A 23066-nucleotide genomic window follows, 5' to 3' on the forward strand; every position below is an offset into this window, starting at 1 on the left:
GGTCCTTGTTGAGCCACGTATCTGCTGGGTGCTGTATGACTGTAACGGTCCCCGTTCACAAGGGGGTCACAGGCAAGGGGGGGGGGCAGGTGTTACTCGGACCTGCCTATGAAAGTGAATGAATTATATTGCATGGATAGATATTGGCAGCCTTGTTGGGAAGCTAAAAAGGTCCTGGAATAGTCAGAGCCCTAGGTTCTATCTGTGCGAACCAGGAAGTTACTCTCTCCTGTGCCTCTTTCTTTTCCTTTATAAAATGACCGAGGCTGAAACTGTTGTCTTCTTAGTATCTTCCAGCTTATCACATCTTTTCTCTATGATTTAACAAAGACATTTTCAACAAGTTAGGAGGCAGAGCAGAAAGTATTCTTTTGTGTGACCTGACTGTTGAGTAATAACACGAAGTGTCCCATTTATTATCTCTGTAAACAGCAAGTTCAGGCCCAAAATGTCCACATTAACTGCCTTGGTCTACTGACAAAAGCACACTCTTACTTTATCACGGCAATATTTAGCATTTTGGTGGACTGTCTTACAACTTTTGGGTAATTCTGACATTTGAGAGGTTAGCACCTTTTTGTTTTGGGATCTTAAAAAAAATCATCAGTCCCCTTGCCCCCCAGTGCTTGTATTTGGTATATAAAATAGAAATAATGATCCTGAACTTTTTAAAAACAGATTATTTATTGATAGGGAGAAAGAGAGGGAGAGAAACATAAACTGGTTGCCTCTCGCTCGCCCGCAGCACACCCGCCACCGGGGACCAGGCCCGTCACTAAGGCATGTGTGCCCTGACTCGGAATTGAACGGGTGACCTTTCAGTTTGCCATGTGACGCCCAACCAACTGAGCCATGCAGGCCAGGGCCCAAACTTTTAAATGAACTGACAGAGGCACTGATTCAGGAAGGAGGCTGAATTTTACTTGTTGAGTGCCTGCTATGTGCATAACACTGTTAGGGAAGGTACAGATGTGAAAAAGAAGTGGCCGCTGCTCTCAAGGAATTTGTGGTTTAGTGGTAGAACACAAAGGGTGAGCGTGCGTGTGCAGCCAGCTGTTAGAGGTGCTGAGGTGGGAGTTTGTGTAGGTTTGCAGGTCCAAGTGTAAGAGTAGTTAGCTCTGCTGGCTGGTGGGGGTGGGGCTGGAACGGGGTGTGGCTGACAGCACAGTCCAAAGACACGCATTTTCTGAATCTCAGCTTTCTGTGTGGTATAAGCTGTGTGACCTGGACTTCTTTTAACCTTGGTTGCCTCACCTATATACAGGAAACACTACCGCCTCACATGGTCAATGTGAGTGTGGAATTATGCAGTATGTGTGTGCATGATCAAGTTCTGCGTATGAGCTCGAAGGGCAAGATTATGCTCCTGAATAAAGTGGATGTTAGGCCACTTGCAAAAGATCTTACTTGAAGTTAGATCTCAGATTAAACCCAAACAGGGATCAGCAACCTTTCAAAGGTAGTGTGTCCGCTTGGTAGCCCGTGCTGCCCTGGCAGATTAGGTGTCCGCAGTCGCCTCTTACGGGCAAAGGCAGCTGTGGTGGTGGAGGAGGTGGCAGGAAACCTGTGGCACAACAGGTTCTCACCTTGACTGCGGCAGCAGGAGGGGGTCTCAGCTCACCTGCGCCCTCATGAACGGGAACGCAATAGAGGTATGTCTTCATTCTGACCTTTTTCCTTTCCTCCCTTTTTCCAGATTTTATCATGTGGGCAACCTGCTGCAACTGGTTCTGCCTGGATGGACAGCCTGAGGAGGCCCCACCACAGCAGGGAGCCAGGGCGCAGGCCTATTCCAACCCTGGGTACAGCTCCTTTCCTTCTCCAACAGGCTTAGAACCAAGCTGCAAGGCCTGTGGGGCCCACTTCGCAAACATGGCCAGGAAGGTAAGTGTTGGCTTCTCAGCCTGCTACAGGCTCCGGCCCTTCTTCCTCTTGTGCCTTCTGCCTTGCCTTTGCTTATGCACTGCCAGCAACCCGGGCCTGTTCCTTTCACAAAAGTAATAAAGGAAAGACTAACCAAGCAAAATCAAAGCGTGGCAGCATAGATTTGGAGCTGGCTAGACCTGAGCTTAGATATTGGCTGTGCCACGTACTAGCTGTATGACTTAACCTTTCTTGAGATTCATTTCCGCATCTCACAGTGTTGTGAGAGTGACATGAAATAAGCTACAAAGGGTGTCCAGTACTCTGCCTGGAATGTAGCAGGCACTCTGTTATTTACTTTGTTAGCTGCTATCACAGAGAGCCTGACTGCAGATTGACGTGTTCATTTTATTGAAAGCAATGTCAAGGACGTCTCGGGTACATCAAGACCCTAACAACACAGACTGGAGCTTATGTACTGTGGCGATTTCATTTGAAATGCATGGTGGCCATGTTTTCCAGATTAGCGAGCAGGAAGGACACTTACTGGCTGGGTAATGGTGTGTGGGTGTGGGCCCTTCCTCTGTCAGCTCCCAGAGGCAGCGTGTTCTCTTCTGGTCAGGTGCCGCTAGGACTGATGGTGAACTCTCACCTGGAGAAGGAACTCCTGCATTCTGCATTCTTCTGTAGAATGAGAGTTTTGCAGCCCAGAATGGTGATGTTAAGATGGTGATAATAGGAAATTTGAGAGGAAAAAAATCATTTTTATACCATCTGCTATATGCCAGGGACTGTTTTAAGCAATTTAGATTTGTTTCATTTAATCCTCACAATAACTTTGTGATGTAGATTTTAGGGTCCCTTAACTTTCATTTTATGAGAAACTAAGGCATAGAGTTTAACAGTTAAATGGAAACTGTATGTGTCAAGTTCCTGACAAATGGCATAAGAGACATTAAAGTACTCATTCTCTCACTTCTCCTTAGATAGCATCTCAGGATCACATAGCTATTAAATGGCAGAGTCAGGATTCAAACCCAGATCTTTGACTTAAAAGCTCTCCCAGAAGACATTCAGCATGTCAGAATTTCTGCAGCTTACCCTGTTGACCCACCTTTCCCTTTTCATCTGTGAGATGGTGGAGGGTTGGCATTTTACCCTGTGGGTTGTATTTTGCCTGCACTTCACTGTAGTGCAGCAGAGGTGGGCACATGGCAGAGCTTTGTTGTGATTTGCTTGGCTGCCCCGGGCACTGTGAGAACTCAACCAGAGAGGCTGCTGCAGACGGTCAGGGAGGGCCAGGGAGCGGTGGCTTGGAGGGCAGAGGTGCCCCTCCTTTTATACTTAGACTGGAAAATTCAGTCAATAGGCAATAGATTGGGACTGAAGGGGAGAAGAGAAGGAACATGCTGCCACATGGCCTCAGTCTTCTCAGTGATGGAGATGGTGTTGTGGAGTTAGGATCTGAGTTAAAATGGAAGGAGGGCTTTTGGGTGATTGTCACATGACCAGCACTGAAGCTGGCATTTCAAGTACCTTATCTTCATTGAATCCTTACAACGGCCTACGAAATCTGCGCTATTTATTATATGTTCCTATTTTGTAGATGAAGAAATTGTTCGCTTTACCTAAGGTAGTGGTTTCAAGAACTCCTCAGGCACGTCAAGGGTATGTTGGGTAGCCAGAGACCTTGATGTTTTCACAGTTACACAGGGAGACATGTTAGGAGCAACTGCTGGCAGAAGTGGTGAAGTAATTGGGAAGAAGGAATAGGGAAAACGCTTGTTTAAACGAGCAGCATAAATTTGTAATAGGCTTATTTGAACCTTCAAAACTATTGTTTTCAACAATTTCAAAAATTGTCATAGTTCTTTAAGTATACAACTTACAGAGTCAAGTTGTTCAACAAAGTTTGTTACAAACAATGGGAGCCCCGTTTTCGTTTTGCTCACCTCAGAGCAACTCCTTTCAATTCTTTCGGCTGATTCTTTTGGTAGTTACCTCCACATTACCGATGTGTGTGTCCACACTTATTGTTGACGCTTGAACAATGTGGGGGCTAGGAGCACTGACCGCCCCCGCCCCGCACAGTCATAAATCCATGTATAACTTTTGACTCCCCGAAAACTTAGCTATAGTTTCTCAGTATTCACAGGGGATTGTGGACGTGCCCCCCCCCTCCCACCTTTTTTTTAATTGTCAGTTATACTCTATGGAGTGGAAATGGAGCAAGAAAGAGCAAAGAAGACAGTGGTGGTGATTCAAGCTCAGGGATCAGCATGTCAGGAATGTTGAAAACTTGGGAGAACAAGGGGATCTAGTGAGTTCTTGACATATCTCAGCCGGAGGAGAAAACGTGAATGAGCGAGGAAGCCCCCCTCAAGAAAGGAGAATGACGGTTAGGTGAGGAAGGGGAGGTGCTTTATTTTCCTTTATAGTGGTTGTCACTGCCTGACGTAAATATGTTTGGATTGCCTGTCTTCTCAGATGCTACATAGGAACAGAGATTTGGTCAATTTTGTTCACAGGTTTTTATTCCCAGTGTTTAGAACAGTGACCGACACATCATAGGTAGGCAATAAAAATTCTTAAATGAATGAACGAATGAATGGACAATTGAGTGGAGAACAATTTTGAAAAGAGGAAGCAGACCAGAGAGCGTCTATTTCCCTTATAGTACTTGGTGGCTGATAATTCCATGCTGACGAGTTTCGTTGAGGGCCCCCTCCTGTACCAGCAGCCTGCAGCAGCCAGAGGTTCTAGATTTGTGAGGACGGAGCTGAGGGGGACCCAGGCCTTTTCCTCAGCATGCTTGCTGTCTGGTTAATGGATCATCCTAGCTGATAATTCTGAGAAGCAGTAGCTAAAGTGAAGGCACCGGATGTGGGGCAAGTCCAAGGCTTATCTGGGAATAGTGAGTGACCTATTTGGCCAGAGAGCAGGGAACTTTGGGATTTAGGGTAGAATGAAGTTGGGATTAGGTGGTGAAGGGCCACGACTGCCATAGTAAGGCACTTGATACCACCAGAAAACAAGGAACCATCAGAAAGATTTTAAACAAAGGAATGACCTCTTCAGTCCTGTTGGGTAGTAGATGGGGTGTCATTTGTGGTAGGAGCAGCACTTAGGAAGCTCTTGCACACTTGACATTGGGTGGGAAATTATCAGAGTCTGGTCTAGGCTGGTGCCTGAGACGGATTGCTATAGCTGCCATTTATGACCAACTCTTAGTGAGGTAGTGGCTGTTAACCTATTTTACAGATGAAACTGAGTTACTTGGCCACTGAGATAAGAGTATGCGTAGCATACGAAGACAGATGAAATGTAGTGGGAGAAGGTCAAATTGAAGATGATAGGATATTGCCATGGGTCTCTAGGAGCATGGTACTTGAAGAAAATAAGGAACTTTCCATCTGTTTATGGGAAAATAAATTATTGAATATCTATTGTGTGTCAGGCATTGCCTGGGATAGGATGGCAGAGATGAAGTCGTGGTCCCTGCTTAACAGAGAGCTTGTAGTCTGACAGGGAGTTGGGGGCAAATAACATCACCATACAAAGAGATAAGAAGAACACTTCTATAGCAAGAAGGGCTTTTGTGGAGGGAAAGCCAAGCTCCAGTTCAGGTAGGTAAAGATGGTTATCGGTACAGTATTTTCTTGCTACAAAAGTACAATAATTTTGTGTAATTCACGATGGGTTTTTGTGAATATTATGGATGTTTTTCTTCTGTTAGAATTTTTCATTTGTAATTTTATGCTTAAGTGGATCAGCAGTCTCCTCCGAAGGACTTGGCATTTAACAGCCACAGGCTTTTTAACACATTGCTTTCGGTGGCGGGTGGCGAGAATTCTTGTCATTTCTAAAAGGCATTTAAATACCCCGGTATGCAACGTGTTAAAGTGTCTTTTCTAAAAGTGGTTGAATTGAAATGATTACATGGATCCTACTATCTTTTTTTCTCTTTTCTTCATTGTGGTCAGTATTTTATGAATGCTCCCTTGGTACTAGGCACAGATCACATTCAGGACTGTACGGAGGGAACATAAGTAAGATGTGTTTCCTGCCTTCCTAGAGTTTCCAGTCTTACAGAGAAATGGCAGGCTGTTTTTGCTACAAGCCTCATATCCCATCGGTATTGGCAGCGCCTACCCGTGCTTTAACAGCAGCCCTGACAACTGTGTAGCGAGTTTGGTGTTCGGCCTCTTTAGTTGGACCGATTAGGGAAGAGGAGGAGGAATTTGCTTTTGGAAACATGGAAGAGGTAGTTCATATCTCAGAGCAGAAAGAGAGGGGTTGGTTCTTAGGTACTGGCAAAAGCTCAGACGAAACCAGGGGAAAGAATAAAAGATGACTGTGTTACCTATTTGCGAGTATATCCCCTTATGCTAAGGTTTAACATACATTCTCATGTGATATGTCCACTAGTCCTTTGAATGGCTGGCCACCTGACTTTACAGGGGGGGAACTTTTTTTGCACAAGTTCCCTTAGCTAGGAAGTGGCCAGCCATGACTTAACCCTGATATGTCATTCCTCTGGCTGCCCTTTTTCCTCTCAGTGGGCTGCAGGGAGACATGTCTATAGCAAGGATGGTGAGGAAGAGGGGCTGGTAGGGTGAGAAACTGGGCTTCACCTGTGCTAGGGAATATGGGTGGGGAGGGGATAGGAATAAGCGAAGGGCAGAATCGGAAAGGAGAGCAACCTTTCCTTTTTTGATGCTGGATGCTTGCGTGTGACTCTTGGCATTTATGCAGGAATGTTGGCTCCACTAATTCATCTTTCACGCTACCTTGTTATTCAGTTGGTTTGCATCATTTGCTGGAATTTGTACCTGCCTGATTCCTTTGCTCATTCTGCCCACGTTTGTTGACAGCCGGTTTTCCTTTTCCTTTGTTCTCTCCTGCCTCTGCAAACTGGGATTTAGCCCCGAGCACTGTCTTTCTCCTTTAGAATGTGTTTCAGATGCAGGCTGACTTCAGAGTCCTTCTTGGGGGGCAGGTGGGCATAGAAGCTGGGTTGCTGTCTTTGCATTCTGGTCTTGTACCCAATAAACTACACACATTTGAAGAAAGAATAGTGTTGTTTAGATCTGGGTGATTGAGTAACTCGGGGCTTTTTAATTGTGTCAGGCTAGGTCTTGTCAAACTACACTGACTTAAGCAATGTTCCACGTCAGGACCCACAGCGTTATGGCATTGAAGACTCTTCATTTCACTATCAGGCATCCTAAACACATTTTATTTTCCAGTAGAAAAACTCCAGATATGAATGAACCCTCAAAACCCCAAAACATCCTTTTTCTACCTGAGTGGCTTTTGGTCCCAGAACTGTTATGATGCTTGTGCAGCCGTGTGTCCTTTGAAGACAGTCCCCGAACGTTTTCTTGTCTGGTGTCATTGCGTAGAAAATAAGGGAGCTTGATATGCCTCCCAAGTATATTTATATTCAAAACTGGGCGGTAAACATTATGCCCGTTTCCCTTTACTATGTGAATGACACTTAGACAAAACTAAATGTGGCTCTCAGTTATGCTGGGTTGTACTTCAGCCCCACACAGAGTCTGTGATTTTGACTGCGAGAGTCAGTCTCTTGGGCATTCTTGCTGGCTTGAATAGCTTTCTATACTTAGAAAAGAGGGAGCAAAAATATTTAGGTTAATACTTAAGTCACCATAGGATGAAAAGTTTTATTTCTTTAAGCGCTTAGTGAGTGTGTCCCCCAGGATCACCCCAGTGTGCTCAGGAGTTAGCTCTCTCGTGGGAGTGTGACCTGCTCTTGGCTGCAGCAGAGCTCAGTCACATGTCACTGTGCTCACTCAGCCTGTGGGGCAAGAGGCTAGGGATTGCTTCCTGTGAGTTGAGCAAGACGTCATGTATTGTGCCCTGACTGGTGTGGGTGTTATCGTCCCACAAACCAAGAGGTTGCTGCTTAGATTCAGGTCAGGGTCAGGGTACATGCCTGAGTTGCGGGCCAGGTCCCCAGATGGGGGTGTACAAGAGGCAACTGGTAGATGTGTGTCTCTCTCTCTCTCTTTCTCCCTCCCTTCCCTTCTATCTAAAAATAAATTTTTAAAAAAATCTTAAAAGAGAAAAAAAAAGACATAATGTATTGTGTTGTCTGCAATAGTGGGAGTCGCTGCTGCCAGGCAGTACCAGCTTGCCTAGCAGGCCCTCTTGTTGCCCTTCTGAGACACTCTGTACTTTCACAAACAAGAGCTCCATCATGCTCAGAGGGCCTCCTATAGCTGTCTAAATATTGTTCTTGGATGTGTTCTTCTGCACCACTGAATTCCCAGCACTCTTGAGTGGGCCTCCAGGGTTGGGGGCGGGCACCAACCTCTGGGTGGGGCACTGGGTTAGGAGTTTGGAGATGGAAAGCCAGGCCCCTGACTCAGCAGTGCTGTCAGCTTGATTGGGACCGAATTAGGCAACATGGCCTGGTGGAAAGAGCATGATTGTGGGCATTAAACTCAGACCTTGAGAACGAATCCTAGCTCTGCTGTTTACTGCCTGCCCTTGAGTGTGATGTTTACAACTCTAGGCTTCGGTTGCTTTATCTGTGAAACTAGGAGGTACATGAATACCTACTTGGCGGGCTTGCTTTGAGAATTAAATGACAAGCTAGGCCTTGACTCGTGTGGCTCAGTGGATTGAGCGCCGGCCTGCAAACCTAAAGGTCACTGGTTTAATTCCCAGTCAGGGCACATGCCTGGGTTGCAGGCCAGATCCCCCAGTTGGAGACGTGTGAGAGGCACTTGTCCATGTTTTTCTTGTACATGACATTTCTCTCCCTCTCTTTCTCCCTCCCTTCCCCTCTCTCTAAAAATAAAGAAGTAAAATCTTTAAAAGAAAATGACAGACTAGGTATAGTTCTAGCACATAGTGATCCCTCAATAAATTTAATTAGTAATACTGATAGCAGCCACCACCACAACAACTTTTATACATTTGCTTTCTTTTTTTTTTTTTTTTTTTTACTGTGTGGTTGCCTCTCACTCGTGCCCCTAACTGGGGACCTGACGTGCGACCTAGTAATGTGCCCTGACTGGGAATCGAAACAGCGACACTTGGCTCGCAGGCCAATGCTCAATCCACTGAGCCACGCAGCCAGGGCTTACATTTGCTTTCTTATTTCAGCAATAAAGGACAGAGCATCAGTTCAGGATTTGAATCCTACCTCTCATCATTAGCTCGTTATTTCCTAGCCATTATAATTAAAACAGTTACACTTACTGTGGACTCCTGTGTGAACTGTGTTAAATGCATTATCTGTTCACATTACAACAATCCTATGAGGTAGATACTGCTATCACCCCCATTCTGTAGATGAGGAAACTGAGGGCCAGGGAGGCTAAGTTACACACCCAAGGTGATACCATAAGAGATGGAGGAGGCAGACAATAAAAATGTAGGGATTTTTTATTCCAGACCTGGTAGTCTTAATAGCTTCCATTTCCCTATCAGTAAGATAAATAAAGCCTCACGTGGGATAATAAATGTTGTATCCTGTACATGGATACACAGATGTATACAGAGGGTCTGCCACCTCTGGTGGCTTTTAACCTGAAATTTGCAAGTTGGCTTACATCCTTAGGTATAGGACATAGAGAGAGCTTAGTTAAAGAGTGATTGGTGGTCTTGCTAGGCTTGGCAGCCCTAAGCTCCCACCCCACTCTGATTTATTCTCACAATCTGATGTGGTTTCCTTTGCCTCTTGCTCTATGCAGCAGACCTGCCTGGACTGCAAGAAAAATTTCTGCATGACCTGTTCGAGCCAAGTGGGGAATGGGCCCCGCCTCTGCCTTCTATGCCAACGATTCCAAGCAACAGCCTTTCAGCGGGAGGAGCTCATGAAGATGAAGGTGAAGGACCTGAGGGACTATCTCAACCTTCATGACATCTCTACTGAAATGTGCCGGGAAAAAGAGGAGCTAGTGTTCTTGGTGCTTGGCCAGCAGCCTGTCATCTCCCAGGAGGGCAGGACTCGTGCCCCCACCTTTTCCCCAGACTTCCCTGAGCAGCAGGCCTTCCTGACCCAGCCGCACCCCAGCACAATACCTCCTACCTCATCCAGCCTCCCTTCTTCATCCACACAAGCCACTTCTGTTCCCTCAGCCCAGGCTCAGGAAAACCAGCAGGTATGGCGCTGTTGCAGGTTCTGCCAGGTTGAGGGCTCATTTACCCTCCTGCCTGTGTTGTGGGAGTGGGTTGTGAGCTTAAGTGTCTTAATCATGTGAAACCTTTCTGCCTACAGATGCATGAGTGATATTTCCTTGACATCACACTCAGGTTTTGGCTTTTTTTAGAGATGATAACGCATGGTACTGGGTTGTTTTTATTCTTTATTTTGTGTCTGTGTGTGTGTGTTAATCTTCCCCTGAGGATATGTTTATTGATTTGAGGGTGGGGGCTTGGAGGGTGGGAAGAGAAAGAAAGGAGGGAAGGAAGATCGATGCGAGAGAGAAACATTGATTGGTTGCTTCCTGTGTGTGCCCTGCCTGGGAATCAAACCCACAACCTAAGTAGGTGCCTTAACCGGGGCTTGAACCCACAACCCTTTGGTGCATGGGACAATGCTGCAACTAACTGAGCCACCCGGCCAGGGCTGTGTTTTTGTTTACTACATACATATATCCCAGTTAGACATTAAAAAATTTCATTGTTCCAGAAATATGTTTTTAAAAATATATTTTATTTATTTCTAGAGAAAGAGGAAGGGAAGGAAAAGAGAGGGAGAGAAATAACGCTGTGAGAGAGAAACAGTGATGGGTTGCCTCTTGCACGTGCCCTGACCTGGGACCGAACCCGTAACCCAGGTGTATGCGCTGACCAGGAGTCGAACCAGCAACCTTCAGCTCTGTGGGATGACACCCAACCAACTGAGCCACACCAGTCAGGGCCCAGAAATATTTTGAGAAAATTCATTTAACTCTCCAAATTTAGTTCCATTAAGTTGCCCTCCCACTTGGTCACCTTGGTTGTGGTCTTTCTTAGCTGGATGGGGATCTCAGTTCCTTAGTAATCATCCCAAGGCACATAGGGAAAAAACAACGTGTAGAGGGAAGGGAGAGTAAGGAAGCATAGTGATCACGACAAGGACACTGCTTCTTTTGCCAGTCACTGTTTGGGCAGGGGAGTGGTTGGCATCGTATTGAAAGTAAGCTGCCTTATCATCATCATCCCAGCGGGGCCTAGGAAAGGTCAGCAGAGAGCAGCACGTGGACTGAATTGTGAACCAGGCATGGGAAGTAAAAAACGAAGAAGTAATAGCCTCTGTCCTCAGAAAGCCTAGGGGGACGGCAGACCCGCAAACCACTATGGGGCGAGAGTGCGGCCAGCGGACTAAAGCCTTGTGTAGGGAGGGGTGGTGCCTTGTGGGTGTACTTAAGTGCCTCAATGGGGGGTGAGGACCTAGCAGAGCCACCCAGTTTCCACATCGTTTGTCACTGGCTCTTTGGTCACCTGGGTGGACTTTGAGCCTTCACCAGTGAAATGAGGTTGGTAATCCCAGGCCAGTTTCGTACTCGCCAGCGTGTTGGGAGCACTGACTGGTGTGCTGTTATGTCCGAAGAGCTCTGAGCTGCTCAGAGCTGGCATAGTACTCGCATGGTCAGTTCCCTCCCAGATGTGGATGGTTGCTGCCTCTGCTTGACGATCACCTGATTCAGCTCTGATGGGCACTGAGGCATAAAGGCCACTGTGACAGCAAACTTCACCTGCAGTTCATTCCCTTGCTGGCTTGAGCATGCTTTCTTTCCACCTGCAGTTTAACTCTTTCCTGAGCTCTGGCCCTCAGTCTGCGGGACAGGTTTTATCTCCTGCTGTGACTTCTTCCTTTGCTTGGTTGAACACTCCTCTCTGTTCCTGGGCAGCTAGGAGACTTAACTGAGGAAATTGCTTTTCTCTAAAGAATCTTCAGGTGGTTTTTTTTTTTTTTTTTTTTTTTTTTTTTTTTTTTTTTTATGAAAGGAGTAGGTTTTAAGCTTCCTGTCTTAACCAGAAACCAGATCTAATTGGGTGCTTCTCTGATCTCTGAGGTTTTCAGAGGGGCTTCAGGTCAGCTACACATTCCTTTTTCTGGTGAGATGTACATTTTGCAAGCCAGAAAACAGAAAGGGGGGAAGCTAGTTAAGTACCTTGTGCAAGGCCACCTGACAGTGCCATGAAGTGAGCTGTAGCTGGAATGCAAGTCTCTTAGTGCTGCTATGCCAGGGCTCTTCCCTTTTCGTTGGTGCCCTGGTTGCTAGGGGAGGAAGTGTGTGAAATAAGCAAAACTGGACAGATCCTAGTTGTAGACTCTGATTTAGCCTGTGGACAAAAGACAACATGCTTTGCAACATGAGATCCAGTTTCTCTTTCTAAGAAAAAAAGGGCCTACAAAAGCTCTCTGTTTAGGAACGGGTTAGGCCTTGAAAGATTTTTTTGTAATTCCAAGTCCATACCACATCTGTGTAAAGCTAAGAAAACGAGAGGTGTTTATAAAGACGTTATTGTGGGTGCCTCCCCATACCTGTTAGGCTGTACATGTGATCTTGTTCTCACTTGGCATTTTGGGGGTGGGTGGCTATTTCTACTTTCATTCCTGCTGTAGCTGCTTGCCTCTTCTGACTTAGCTCCATGTGTGTGTTCTCATCAGGGATGGGCGGCTGGGCCAGTGGGCAACTGGTGTCCTAGGCTGTTCGTTTACAGGTGCTTCAGAGACACTACCGGCCAAGGCCTGTGCGCTCAGACACCCGTCTGCTCCGGGCTCACAGGAGGCCCTTTGCCTCGGGGAAGCAGTGGGTGTAGAGGATCTAGTTAAGGGATTTGTGGCTTAAATGGTGATGGGAATTGGCAAAATGTGAAGGAGTTCACACCTAGGAGGAACGTTTTGAGAGGTTAGAATTCTAAGTAGAATGAAATTTTTTAAGCATTGGCATTTATCTTATGTAGTCTTAGGCTAGTAGACTCTAAGATGCTTTAAAATAAATTTTGGACCAGGTTTCAAAGCAGCTCTTACTAAGAATATGCCCTGCTGGTTGGGCACGTTTCCAGAAGGAGAGTGGTGACTGGCCAGAGAGAGGGGCTAGGGCAGTGAGGGCTTGGAAGTTTTGTTTCAGCTGGGCCCGTTGAGGAAGCCAAGCAGATACAGTGTGGAGGACATGATAGGAACAGTCTGGAAGAAAATGGTGGGCATTGGTCCAAGGGGCCGAATCAAGGATGGTGGGTGGAAGTTACAGGAAGGGCGGTTTAGGGTCAGGGTCAAGAAAAACTTCAGTGACAGAGAGCGGTCTCCTGCAGTGGACATGTGATCTTCCTTTCATGTGGTGTGTCCAGCTGAGGGTAAACTGACGGTGAGTGAGCTACTGTCACCTGATGGTGGGCAGAATTAACGCGCTCTTGTTCTAGAGCTGAAATCTGTTAGCATAGTTTCTCTGCCTAATAAGGTCGGTATTAGAGAGCAGGCTTTTGTCATGCTGTTGTGCAGGACTCCAGATTGCTGGGGGAGATAGGAGTGCATTTGGGACGTGCTGAGAGCTCAGAAGGGCCAGTGCTATGCAAATTGCTGGGATGTTTCTGGATGTGATGACACTTTCTCTTCCCACAGGCCAATGGCCATGTGTCTCAGGACCAAGGAGAAGCCGTCTACCCGGAGAGCACAACCAGAGCGCCTGCTGAGGATGAGACCCAGGTGGGGCTCTTTGGGGTCTGGGCCTTTGCCTTTGCTCTTCTCCTGGTGTTCTTAGGTGTTTATTAGGAACCTCTCAACAGACTCTGAAGTGGAGAGGAAGGAATCAGTCTGTGATGATGGTCCTGAAATTCTGTCTTCAGGGGTGGAGTTTAGTGGTAGTACTTTTTGGAACCTATTAGTTCGTTAGTGTAGAGTTGTGAAGTCACAGTGCTTACTGGGGAGCCTCATGGCCCATTAGTTTCCGGTCTCTAGACTTTGTGAGAGCTGCCAGAGTGCAGGTCCTGGGGCTGTTGCGCAGAGCTTGCTGCTCTGCTTCTAGCACACAGTAGCCATTGTCAGGGGAAGGAGGCCAGATCATCAGGAGGAAAGCTGAGAAGGGGGTTCAGGCCTCAGTCATGGTGGGTGGGGCCAGTCCGGAGGGCACAACATCAGGGCCCTGGAGCTGTGGTCAAGGTCACCTGCAGAGCAGTGCTTGCCAGGGAGGTCTTCCTCTTCGTGGGAAAGCAGAACGCTCTGTACTGCAAAGCGAGGAAGGCCAGCACCGGGCGTGGTGGTTTCTTGTGCTGCCACACCGAACCTTCACAGGAGCCCTGCTGCTAGCACTGCCATCTGCTTCATGAGGGCACACGGGCTCAGAGAGGGGAGCATCTGGCCGGATAGTATTTAACATTAGTCAGTGGAGGAGTTAAGATTCAAAATTAGGGTCATCTGACTCAAATTGCTGGTTCTCTTATATCCACTGCTTGGTTTGTGGCTGGTTACGCCTGAGCACAGAGCTTGGGTCAGGAAGAGATGGGATTCTTATTTTGCGATGCAGAGCACCATGCCAGGTACTCTCCCTGCCTTTGTTCCTGCTTCTCTTCTTGAGGTCAGTTACGAAAAGTACGGTGTGGTGAGTGCTTTGGGGTCCTCGGAGAGAGAGTGTGAGGAGTTAAGACCTGAACGAACCAATCTCATCTTTGCCTTTTTAGTCCGTCGACTCAGAGGACAGCTTCGTCCCGGGCCGGAGGGCTTCCCTGTCTGACTTGACCGACCTGGAAGACATTGAAGGTCTGACTGTGCGGCAGCTGAAAGAGATCCTGGCTCGTAACTTCGTCAACTACAAGGGCTGCTGCGAGAAGTGGGAGCTGATGGAGAGGGTGACGCGGCTGTACAAGGATCAGAAAGGCCTCCAGCACCTGGGTGAGGACCTGGCGTGTGGCAGCCGCACAGATTCCGGAGCTCTTGCTCTCACTCCAAAGCACGACAGCATCTTCCAAGGAGAAGGAGCCCCTGTACTCCTTGCGCCGTCTAGTGAAAGCCGTCGTTCGGAGCCGAGTGCCGGGACTGGGCTAGGCGTCGTGTACTTTTATTTAATCCTCAGAGCAGCCCGTGAAGTAGCATTAGTCATCCCCCGTCTGTTGTAGAACCCAGGTTTGAGGAGCTCCTGCTCTGCGTCCATGGCCTTCCCACTGTGTGTCACCGCCACCATACTCACTGCTACCTCCAACAAGACTTACTTAAACAGTAGGGGGATGAGGAAGCAGATCTTGGCACGCGTGGCGTGAGGACGGTGTCTGTTATGCCAGCACTCGGGCTTTTCCTTGTATTCGTTTCCCAAAGCATTCTCGTGCTGTCGTTTTCAGGTAATTCCCAGTAAAATACCGAGGTTTATGGTCAAACGAGTTTGGGAAAGAATACTTTCCATTATGTCCCCCTGTTTCTGATCGATGGTAGACACTGTATTAGTAAAGGCAGAAAGTCCTGCAGAAGAGAAGGGTGTTGAGCTGTTTCAAACTCTGAATTTCCTGAAATGATTTCACTTAGCACCCCCTCCCCTCCCTACCCTTCCCCAACTGATTTAGTTCCTGCAGACCAGCATTTAGATTCCTTACTAACAGTGGAAGTCAGATATCAGGCTCTGGTCTCCCAGTAGCTCAAAGTCATCAGTTAGGGGGCATCTGAACGGTCACCTGATGAGACTCATTCTTTCCTTTGGGATTGTCCCCCAGAATCTCCCTGGAGTTGTGAGTACACAGGAACGGGAGGTGGCTCCCCCTGGGAACGTCATCCGGAGGCCCTGGCAGACTGCAGCAGTACTCCCTCTTTAATGCTAGCCTCAGGGTGCTGGGCTTATTATCAGTCCTACTTGGCAGTTTTGTTCACCCACACCAGTGGGCTACCTTTTCTAAGGCTAGACTGACATACCAGCAGGAGCTCTCTGTCTGTTCTCAGCATGTGGAGTAAGCGAGGAGGGCGGGTGTCTGGGCTCTCGGCCGTCCTGGTTCCCAGCAGGGAGACAGTCCGAGGTCAGGGCAGCTGCAGACTTTCCTCAAACCATCACAAATTTAGACAACTTTTTTCTCTTTCTTTTCTAGTATGTGGTGCCGAAGACCAAAACGGTATGTAATTGTTTCTGTTTGGGAATGGGCTCAGGCTCAGCTTTTCTGTCCTCCCCTCCTTCAACCCCAATCCCTACTACCAGTCTAAGGATTCTGAGCATATCAGCCTTGGACAAGGGTGTGGAGGAAAACTCACTGAGAACCAGGGCTTCTCGGGTCCTTAGACGTTCTCACTCTCCCCTCCCTGAGAAGGGACAAAAGGGGCAGCACACCTGGGGGCAGACTGATCTCCACGTCCTGGGGTTGCCAGAGCTCAGAAGCCAGCATCTGTAAAATACTGAATAAAGCGAGTGGTGGCACATGTCCCACTTGGTTCATTTTTCATACTCCTGGTCCTAAGGCACTTCTTCCCCTCCAGTGTCCACTCAGTTCCGGTCTGTGTGCGCTTTCAGGGAAATCACTTGGGGTGTTTAACAGCTTGTGGTACCAACCAAGAAGAAAGGGTGGTGACCTGAGAGAGCCTTGTTTGTACAAGGCTGGGCAGTGGCTAGAGCTGCTCTGGAGACAGATCAGGAAAGGTCCCACATGGTACTCTCTAGGCACAAGATGCATAACTCACCTCAGCTGCCACGCACCCACCTGTGTGTTAAAGACCATCACTGACCCTTTGGGTGGTCCCAGAAAAGCACTGTAGGAATCTGACTGGATCTGGACAGTATTCTGAAATGCTATGCTATACCTTTTTGAAAGCCTCAAGGCTATGTGGTTATGAGCTCTCCCCGAAAAGAGAATGTTCTCAGAGTAGTGTAGGAGTTTGCAAAGCATTTTTAAACTTTCAGAAGACTCCAAATTTGTTATTTAGTAAAATGGCCTTTTGCTCAGAATGAGATAGAATCTTTTGGCTGATAAATGAGCAGGGGTTGAGTTCTTTTCAGTTCCAAACCATTTGGAGTTCTAGATCCACTCCTCACCTTGATGCCAAGATCGTGCTAATCCACTTGGGTGTCTTCCTTTCCTTTTCTGATTCCCTGGGAGAACATTGGCATCTGAGTTGATGAGTTTCTTGTTATTCCTGAGAGAAGTAATCATTAATGAAATTGTGTAAATTATTCCTGCTCACTTTAGGTATTTGTATAGCTTAGTCCTTTCCAAACCTTCCCTGTTGCGGCTGGCAGCTCCGCAGAGGGGTGGGTAGGCTTCAGGACCTTTCACAGCCAGCTTACCTCAGGTGTTTCCTGACTTTGAATATAGTCCAGGAAATAGGAAAAGAAAGTGCAACAGAATATGGAGAATTCCCCTGTGGAATGGTAGTGGTGACCGGTACAGTCCAGTTCCCTATGTATGGCTACCTGGTTCAGGCTGCTGTTTAAAACATGCTAGCTGGGATGGCAGGGTTTTTGGACATGAAGGTTTTTCTGTTTGTGCAGCTAAACTAGGATACTGGTCATGCCCACTGTATGTCACCCCTGAAGAGAGTGAGCTGTTATTAAGAACTCTGTGCACTGAGCAATACTATCTTGATAGTTGCTGCCCTTAGGCTACTTGCCCAGAAAGCCCTCTGCCTGGATTTGAATCCTGGCTTCTCTGCTTAGCCGCCGTGTGCCGTAGGCAAGCCACATAACTCTTTGGTTTCCGTTGCCTTATCTATAAGATGAACAGTAAGAGCATATAATTCATAGTTTTTGTGAGGATTCAATGAGGTAAAATATGCAAAGCTCTGAGGACCCTGCTGGTACCTGAAAGCATTCAGTAAGTGTGAGCTGTTATCATTCCCTTGGGAGATGTTCACTTATTCGACATTTAGAGAACACCTACCACATGGCTGGCTGGTGTTTTAGGGACTCAAAGATGAATATCCGATCTCAGAGCACACGGCAGATGCTAAGTATATAATTGTAGAAATTGTATGAATTTGTTGAATAAAGGAACTCATGGTGTAGTGGGGGAGATGAGTAGGTGGACTCAAAGATTCCAGTCCAGGGTGGTAAGCAGTCATGGAGGTATGGGTCTAGTTCTCTGGGGTTAGCACAGAAGAGGGAGCTGTCTAATGTTGTTGAGCTCTCCCACCAGGAAGTTTCTGAGGAAGCCCTGGGGATGTTGGTGGGATAGCAAGGGGAGCCCCTGGTCCTTGGCTTTATTAAATTGGAGATATGTTCAAAGATAAACCTTGCGGTCCTTAATCACGCATTACAGTTAAATTTATATCTAAACTTGTCTGACCCATTTTTATCTTTTCAGCATGTTCTGCCTCGGGGGATAATGAGTCCCTAAGTGCCATTCACTCACTGTATTACAGTGGCAACCGTCTGAAAATTATTTCTTTTAAGCTTTGAAGACTTTTCCCCTATTCAATTCTCATATTCTGGGATATGTTTAATATACAGGTGCTTTATTCTTCAAATCTATAACCTGACCTGTAGAGGTGCAGATTAAGGAAGCAACTGGAATTGGTTACTGGGAAAATGTTTTCCTGGAGTTATATTTTTGGGGGAAGTATGTGGATTTGGGGGTTTGTTCACAGTACCTGTTTCTCCCACCTCCATACACTCACACCGCCCCCTTTCTGCCTTGTATTTGTGCAGGGGGAGCGATGCCGGCCAGCGTGGAGGAGAACCTGTGTAGGATCTGCATGGACTCACCCATTGACTGTGTCCTGCTAGAGTGTGGCCACATGGTAACCTGCACCAAGTGTGGCAAGCGCATGAATGAGTGTCCCATCTGCCGGCAGTATGTGATCCGAGCCGTGCACGTCTTCAGATCCTGAGGGCTTGGTACCGGCTTCTTCAGTGCCTTACAGGGACACAGTGTGAGGTGTCTGGGCTCAGGGTTAGCCAGCTTGCAGAGGGGCAGGCTGAAGAGAAATCTGCAGTGTTCCCAAGACCAGGCCAAGCAAAGACGCTGTGTCACCTCGGACCATGCCTGCCCTGCCACGGAGGTATACCTCTTGGCTGGCAGAGCCCGCCGCAGTGAGAACTGGTATATACGACTGCTTGGGCAAGTCCCTGTTTCCATAATCTTGGGTGATGATGGTAACTGATGGAGAGAGAACTTTCCAGAACTTGGATATCTTCCTCCTTTCCTCCTGTACCCCACCCAGTTCCCTGAGCTGCTTGCCTGTGTTTCAATCAGAAGTCCTGGTAGAAATGGTTCTCTTCTTCCACAGCACATTTGGATTTATTTCTGGTTTCACTGGCTTTTGTGCTCTAACCTACCTTTGCTAAAGTTGCTTGCTACATCACCTAAAATCCATTTGTTTCTTCAGACCAAAAAGATGTTAGCCTTACCAGACCAATAACGTTCCTCCTTAGGACAGAATTTGGACCAGTAAACTTACCTCTGGTGAGAAATGAAACACAGATGCTATTCAGAGTCATTAAGAGTTGCTTCCCTCAGTGCTGGGATTAGAAACTATCAGTCTCCTAACCTGACCTTGGAAGTCAACAAAGCACCCGGTTCCCAGCGGCTGGGAAGTTTCAGTGTCTGCGTGCGAGAAAGGGTGCATGGATCATCTCTGCTGTTGTCTTGGGGCCTGACTTAGCGCCATCCTTAACTTTAGTTTATGAGAAAAGGAAAAGTTTTGGGTGGAAACAATGGATTTTTGCTTAACTTTGACTTCTCCAACAGACAAAAGTTTTAAACCCCTTTCCCCTGAGAATGAAGTCTCTCTGTTTCTCATGGAGGTTTAGACATGATCTCACTCAAGGCATTGAGACTTAGGCAAAAAACCTGGCTCTTCCTTCCCTAGCCAGCTTCTCCTAAGTTCCCAGAGACCAAATGTGTAAGACAGAGCTCCTAAGAGGTACCAGAAGGTGCTGGATGAGGCTGGTTTCAACCCTTGAGCAGACAGCTGGAAGTCTTGATTCCCTGGGTTGGTGGGACTCCATCTCCTATTTCCTTTGTGATTTGGAGATAGGTGAGGAAGACACATTCTCTAGGCTCTTTAGGAAAGATTGTGCAATGAGTAGGGCGTGTTCTTGAGCCTTCTTCGCGTCTCCAAATCACTGGGAGAGCCAAAGGGCTAAAGAAAAGTTTGCTGGGGTGGCTTGGTCAAGCAGAAACATACATCTTTCCGAGGAGCTGTGTGTGCTGCCATTACCATTGGATGAACCATATGCAAACCCTGAACACCTGAGGGCCTTGGCAGGATCCCCCTCCCCCACCCCCCATGCAGCCAAGATAACCCCATCATGACTCTGGAAAGCAATGGGAAACCTCTTAAGAGGACCTGTTTATTGGCACAGACATACTTAGGCTTTCCCTCCATTCAAGTACTAGTCCTGCTTTGGGGAAATCAAATTTCATCAAGTAGTTTGTCAGCTAAACACTAGGCCACTTACCTCAACGTTATACCAAGTCCTGAATGATTCGATTCCTTTGTAGGAACTAGGGGAATTGAGGTTTCCCTGTGAAGACATGTTTCTGCTGGACAGTAAATACTATAGTTTACAATGCCTACTGGTTTAGCAAAAGATTCAGCTGCTCCTCAATTCCACTGTGAAACAGGTCTGTGTATACGCAACTCAGTTAAGATCTAGCAATAACTTCAGAGTAGAAGCTTGCTCTTTTCCTACTTAAAATTTGCTTTCTCTGCTGAGGCCTTACCTCCCCCTACTTCCTAATTTCCCTCCTTGACATTAAAAATAATACCCTAATGGTTGGTTAGTAACCTCATTAAGAATTAGAACTACTATCATTTATTCATTTTGGAGAAAGAACTTGCCTTTAAGTCTTCTAACCTCTTTGGTGAAGGTTTTCATTTGAGAAAAAAGGTGTCAAGCATCCCTGAATTTTTTTTTTCTTTTTAATCTTTATTACACCAAAAGAAAAAAAAAGGTTGGGAATTCCAAGATCCCATTGCAGTTACTATCTAACCAAGGTAGAAAACTTGATTTTTATCTTTGAATGCTCCTTCCTGCCCATCATGGATCTTTGGTCTTAATTATCATGGAAACATCTAATTCTTCCAATTATTCCTTGGCTTTTGCCATGATTGTTCAGAAACTTCAATTGAGACTTTAAAAAAAGACTTGGAGAGCTGACTGTTTAATAATGTTGGAATATTTGGATCCAAAGTAGAAAGAATAAGTGTACAGGAATTAGTGCTCAATATATATTGTATAAATTTGTTGAAAAATTTTGGATGTGAATGTGTTACTTCAAGTGGCTTATATTGATTCTCTCAGACTGACTTGGGTGTTAAACCCAAATGTGTATTTTTTTGTCTCACAGCTCTGCTTTATCATTTTGTAATAAAGTTTCAGTATAGATGCCTGTCTGATCTAGTGTGAGGCTGCCAGAGGTCTGATAGTAAAGATTGACAAAAGTTGATAAACCACAGGCTAAGCCCAGGCGTGTGTGCACAGCTATGCTATTGAGTTATTTTTGGACATGCGTGGGTCATGTCATGTGGCTTTGGTCAAGATAACCATGTTCAACAGATGAAACTGAAGCTTAGTGTTGTGACTAAGATCTCACTAGTATGTGGGAGAGGCCATGGAACAGCCTAGAAGAGGATGGGAGCTGGGTAGAAAAAGGACTAACTGTAAGACTGAATAGATAGAAGCACTGAGTTCAGACATTGACAATGATTTGGTAAGAGGCCTTAGAGATGTGTGTAGAGAGGAGTCTGAGGATAGCTAGTGGCCGAGATAGATGGTAGCTTTTGGATACCGCTGTGGCAGTTGGAGTGACTCGGAGGTTGGCCCAGCCTTGTGCAGACTGCTCTGTGCACAGGCCCACACACACCTCCTAAGTGCCCAGGGGAGGGGATGCCTGAGAATGCAGCCTTTGGGAGAGCTAGATTATGTGCAGATCTACCCTTTGACTGAGGAGAGACTTCTCTAAAGTGAATAAAGGCTGAGCCTGAGCCTCAGCCCTTTGTCCTCATTGTTCTGGGCCACTGACCCGAGTACCCAGGAGAACCGGTATGTTGCCAAGCAACCGCACTTTAACAAAGGCTCAAGTTCTGTGGAAATACACTGAAGGATACCAAGATTTTATATATGACATAATCTTAGCAGCCAAGAATGCATCAGAAACACTAAAAGGAAATGGGCAAACCCCCTTGAACAGTGAATTGAAGGGAGCACTCGGCAAAGCACTCCCCTTTGCTGTGAGGTTGCACCTCGAGTGTAAACGCCCAGTAAGGACAGGTGGGGCTGGATCTAAATCATTCAGGCCAAAGGACAGTGTAAGTGGCTTTTGGCAGAACACCGAAGGGAGGGCTTTGTTCTGCTGCTCTGTCCAGTTGCGTGCCCTTAGAAGGCTGGAGAAGGGGGTGGAAATTTATGTAGGTCAGTGCTCAACAGAGCAGCTTGTCTCCATTGACGATAGAATAAAAAAGGTGTCTTATTCTCAGTACTGAAGCCAGACTGAATGGTGCCTATTCAAAACCACCCAGTGTTCTGAGCTAGAGACAGGGCAGTACATCCTCCTCCTCCCCTTTTCTCCCAACACATTTTAACCTGCAGGTGGAAACCCAGGTCAATCAGGTTAAAGTTGGCCTCCAAGCTGACTGGCAAGCAGCCTCCCAGCAGAGTATATTATTATACCTTAGTTGAGCATACCATAGGGCTCTGGTGGGAGGTAGTGGTCCTCGATCTTATAGGCCCAGACACTCAAGATTATATTCCAGAAGTTGTCACATTTACCTAACTCGGAAGGACAATTTGTTGGTAAGAAATCAAGAGAACTAACCCTTGGGAGTCAGCAGGCCTGAGAACGTGGGAGCCAGTGTATTACCAGATGGCCAGCTGAAGAGCCCGCATTTCAGGCCCAAGGGTGACCTGTGACATTCAGACGGAGGCCGGGGAAGTGGCCTGACAGAGTTGGTTAGAAACCAGGCTTCTCCCTGGGTAGTGTCTGAATATGCATGTCATTGTTGATTTTCCCAACTCTGCTAGGCAGTGCTAAGTGCTTTACAGAACTTACCTTGAGTTCATTTAACCTTCACAGCAACCCTATGAATTAGGTTCAATTCCTATCCCCATTCCTTTTGGAGGAACAGAGGCTTAGGTGTTGAGTAACTTGTGTAAGGTTATAGTTATTAAATTTCAGTACTTGGATTTGAACCAGGTCTATCTATACCTGCACTATCCAATGTCATAGCCACTAGCGATCACTTAAATTTGAGTTAGAATAAAGCTTCAGTTCCTCAGTTGCGTTAGCCACATTTCAGATGCTCAGCGGCCAGATGTTGGCTAGCTTGTACT

At 46.7% G+C, this 23066-nt stretch overlaps 1 protein-coding gene across 4 annotated transcripts in view; it reads left to right on the top strand.

Moving 5' to 3' along the window:
• Positions 1 to 19207, top strand: part of RFFL (ring finger and FYVE like domain containing E3 ubiquitin protein ligase) — a 66009-nt gene extending 46802 nt beyond the window's left edge. For all 4 annotated transcript variants that reach the window (XM_090291244.1, XM_090291245.1, XM_090291243.1 and 1 more), the window contains exons 2-7: positions 1697 to 1884; positions 9591 to 10001; positions 13451 to 13534; positions 14506 to 14716; positions 15892 to 15915; positions 18438 to 19207. In XM_090291244.1, the coding sequence (XP_090147370.1) occupies positions 1705 to 1884; positions 9591 to 10001; positions 13451 to 13534; positions 14506 to 14716; positions 15892 to 15915; positions 18438 to 18619 (1092 nt within the window). In that variant the 5' untranslated portion in view covers positions 1697 to 1704 and the 3' untranslated portion in view covers positions 18620 to 19207. The remainder of the gene's footprint in view (positions 1 to 1696; positions 1885 to 9590; positions 10002 to 13450; positions 13535 to 14505; positions 14717 to 15891; positions 15916 to 18437) is intronic.
• The last annotated feature ends 3859 nt before the right edge of the window (positions 19208 to 23066 follow it).

The sequence above is a fragment of the Furipterus horrens genome, unplaced genomic scaffold, assembly GCF_987537825.1.
Source record: "Furipterus horrens unplaced genomic scaffold, mFurHor1.1.pri manual_scaffold_11, whole genome shotgun sequence".
NCBI lineage: Eukaryota > Metazoa > Chordata > Mammalia > Chiroptera > Furipteridae > Furipterus > Furipterus horrens.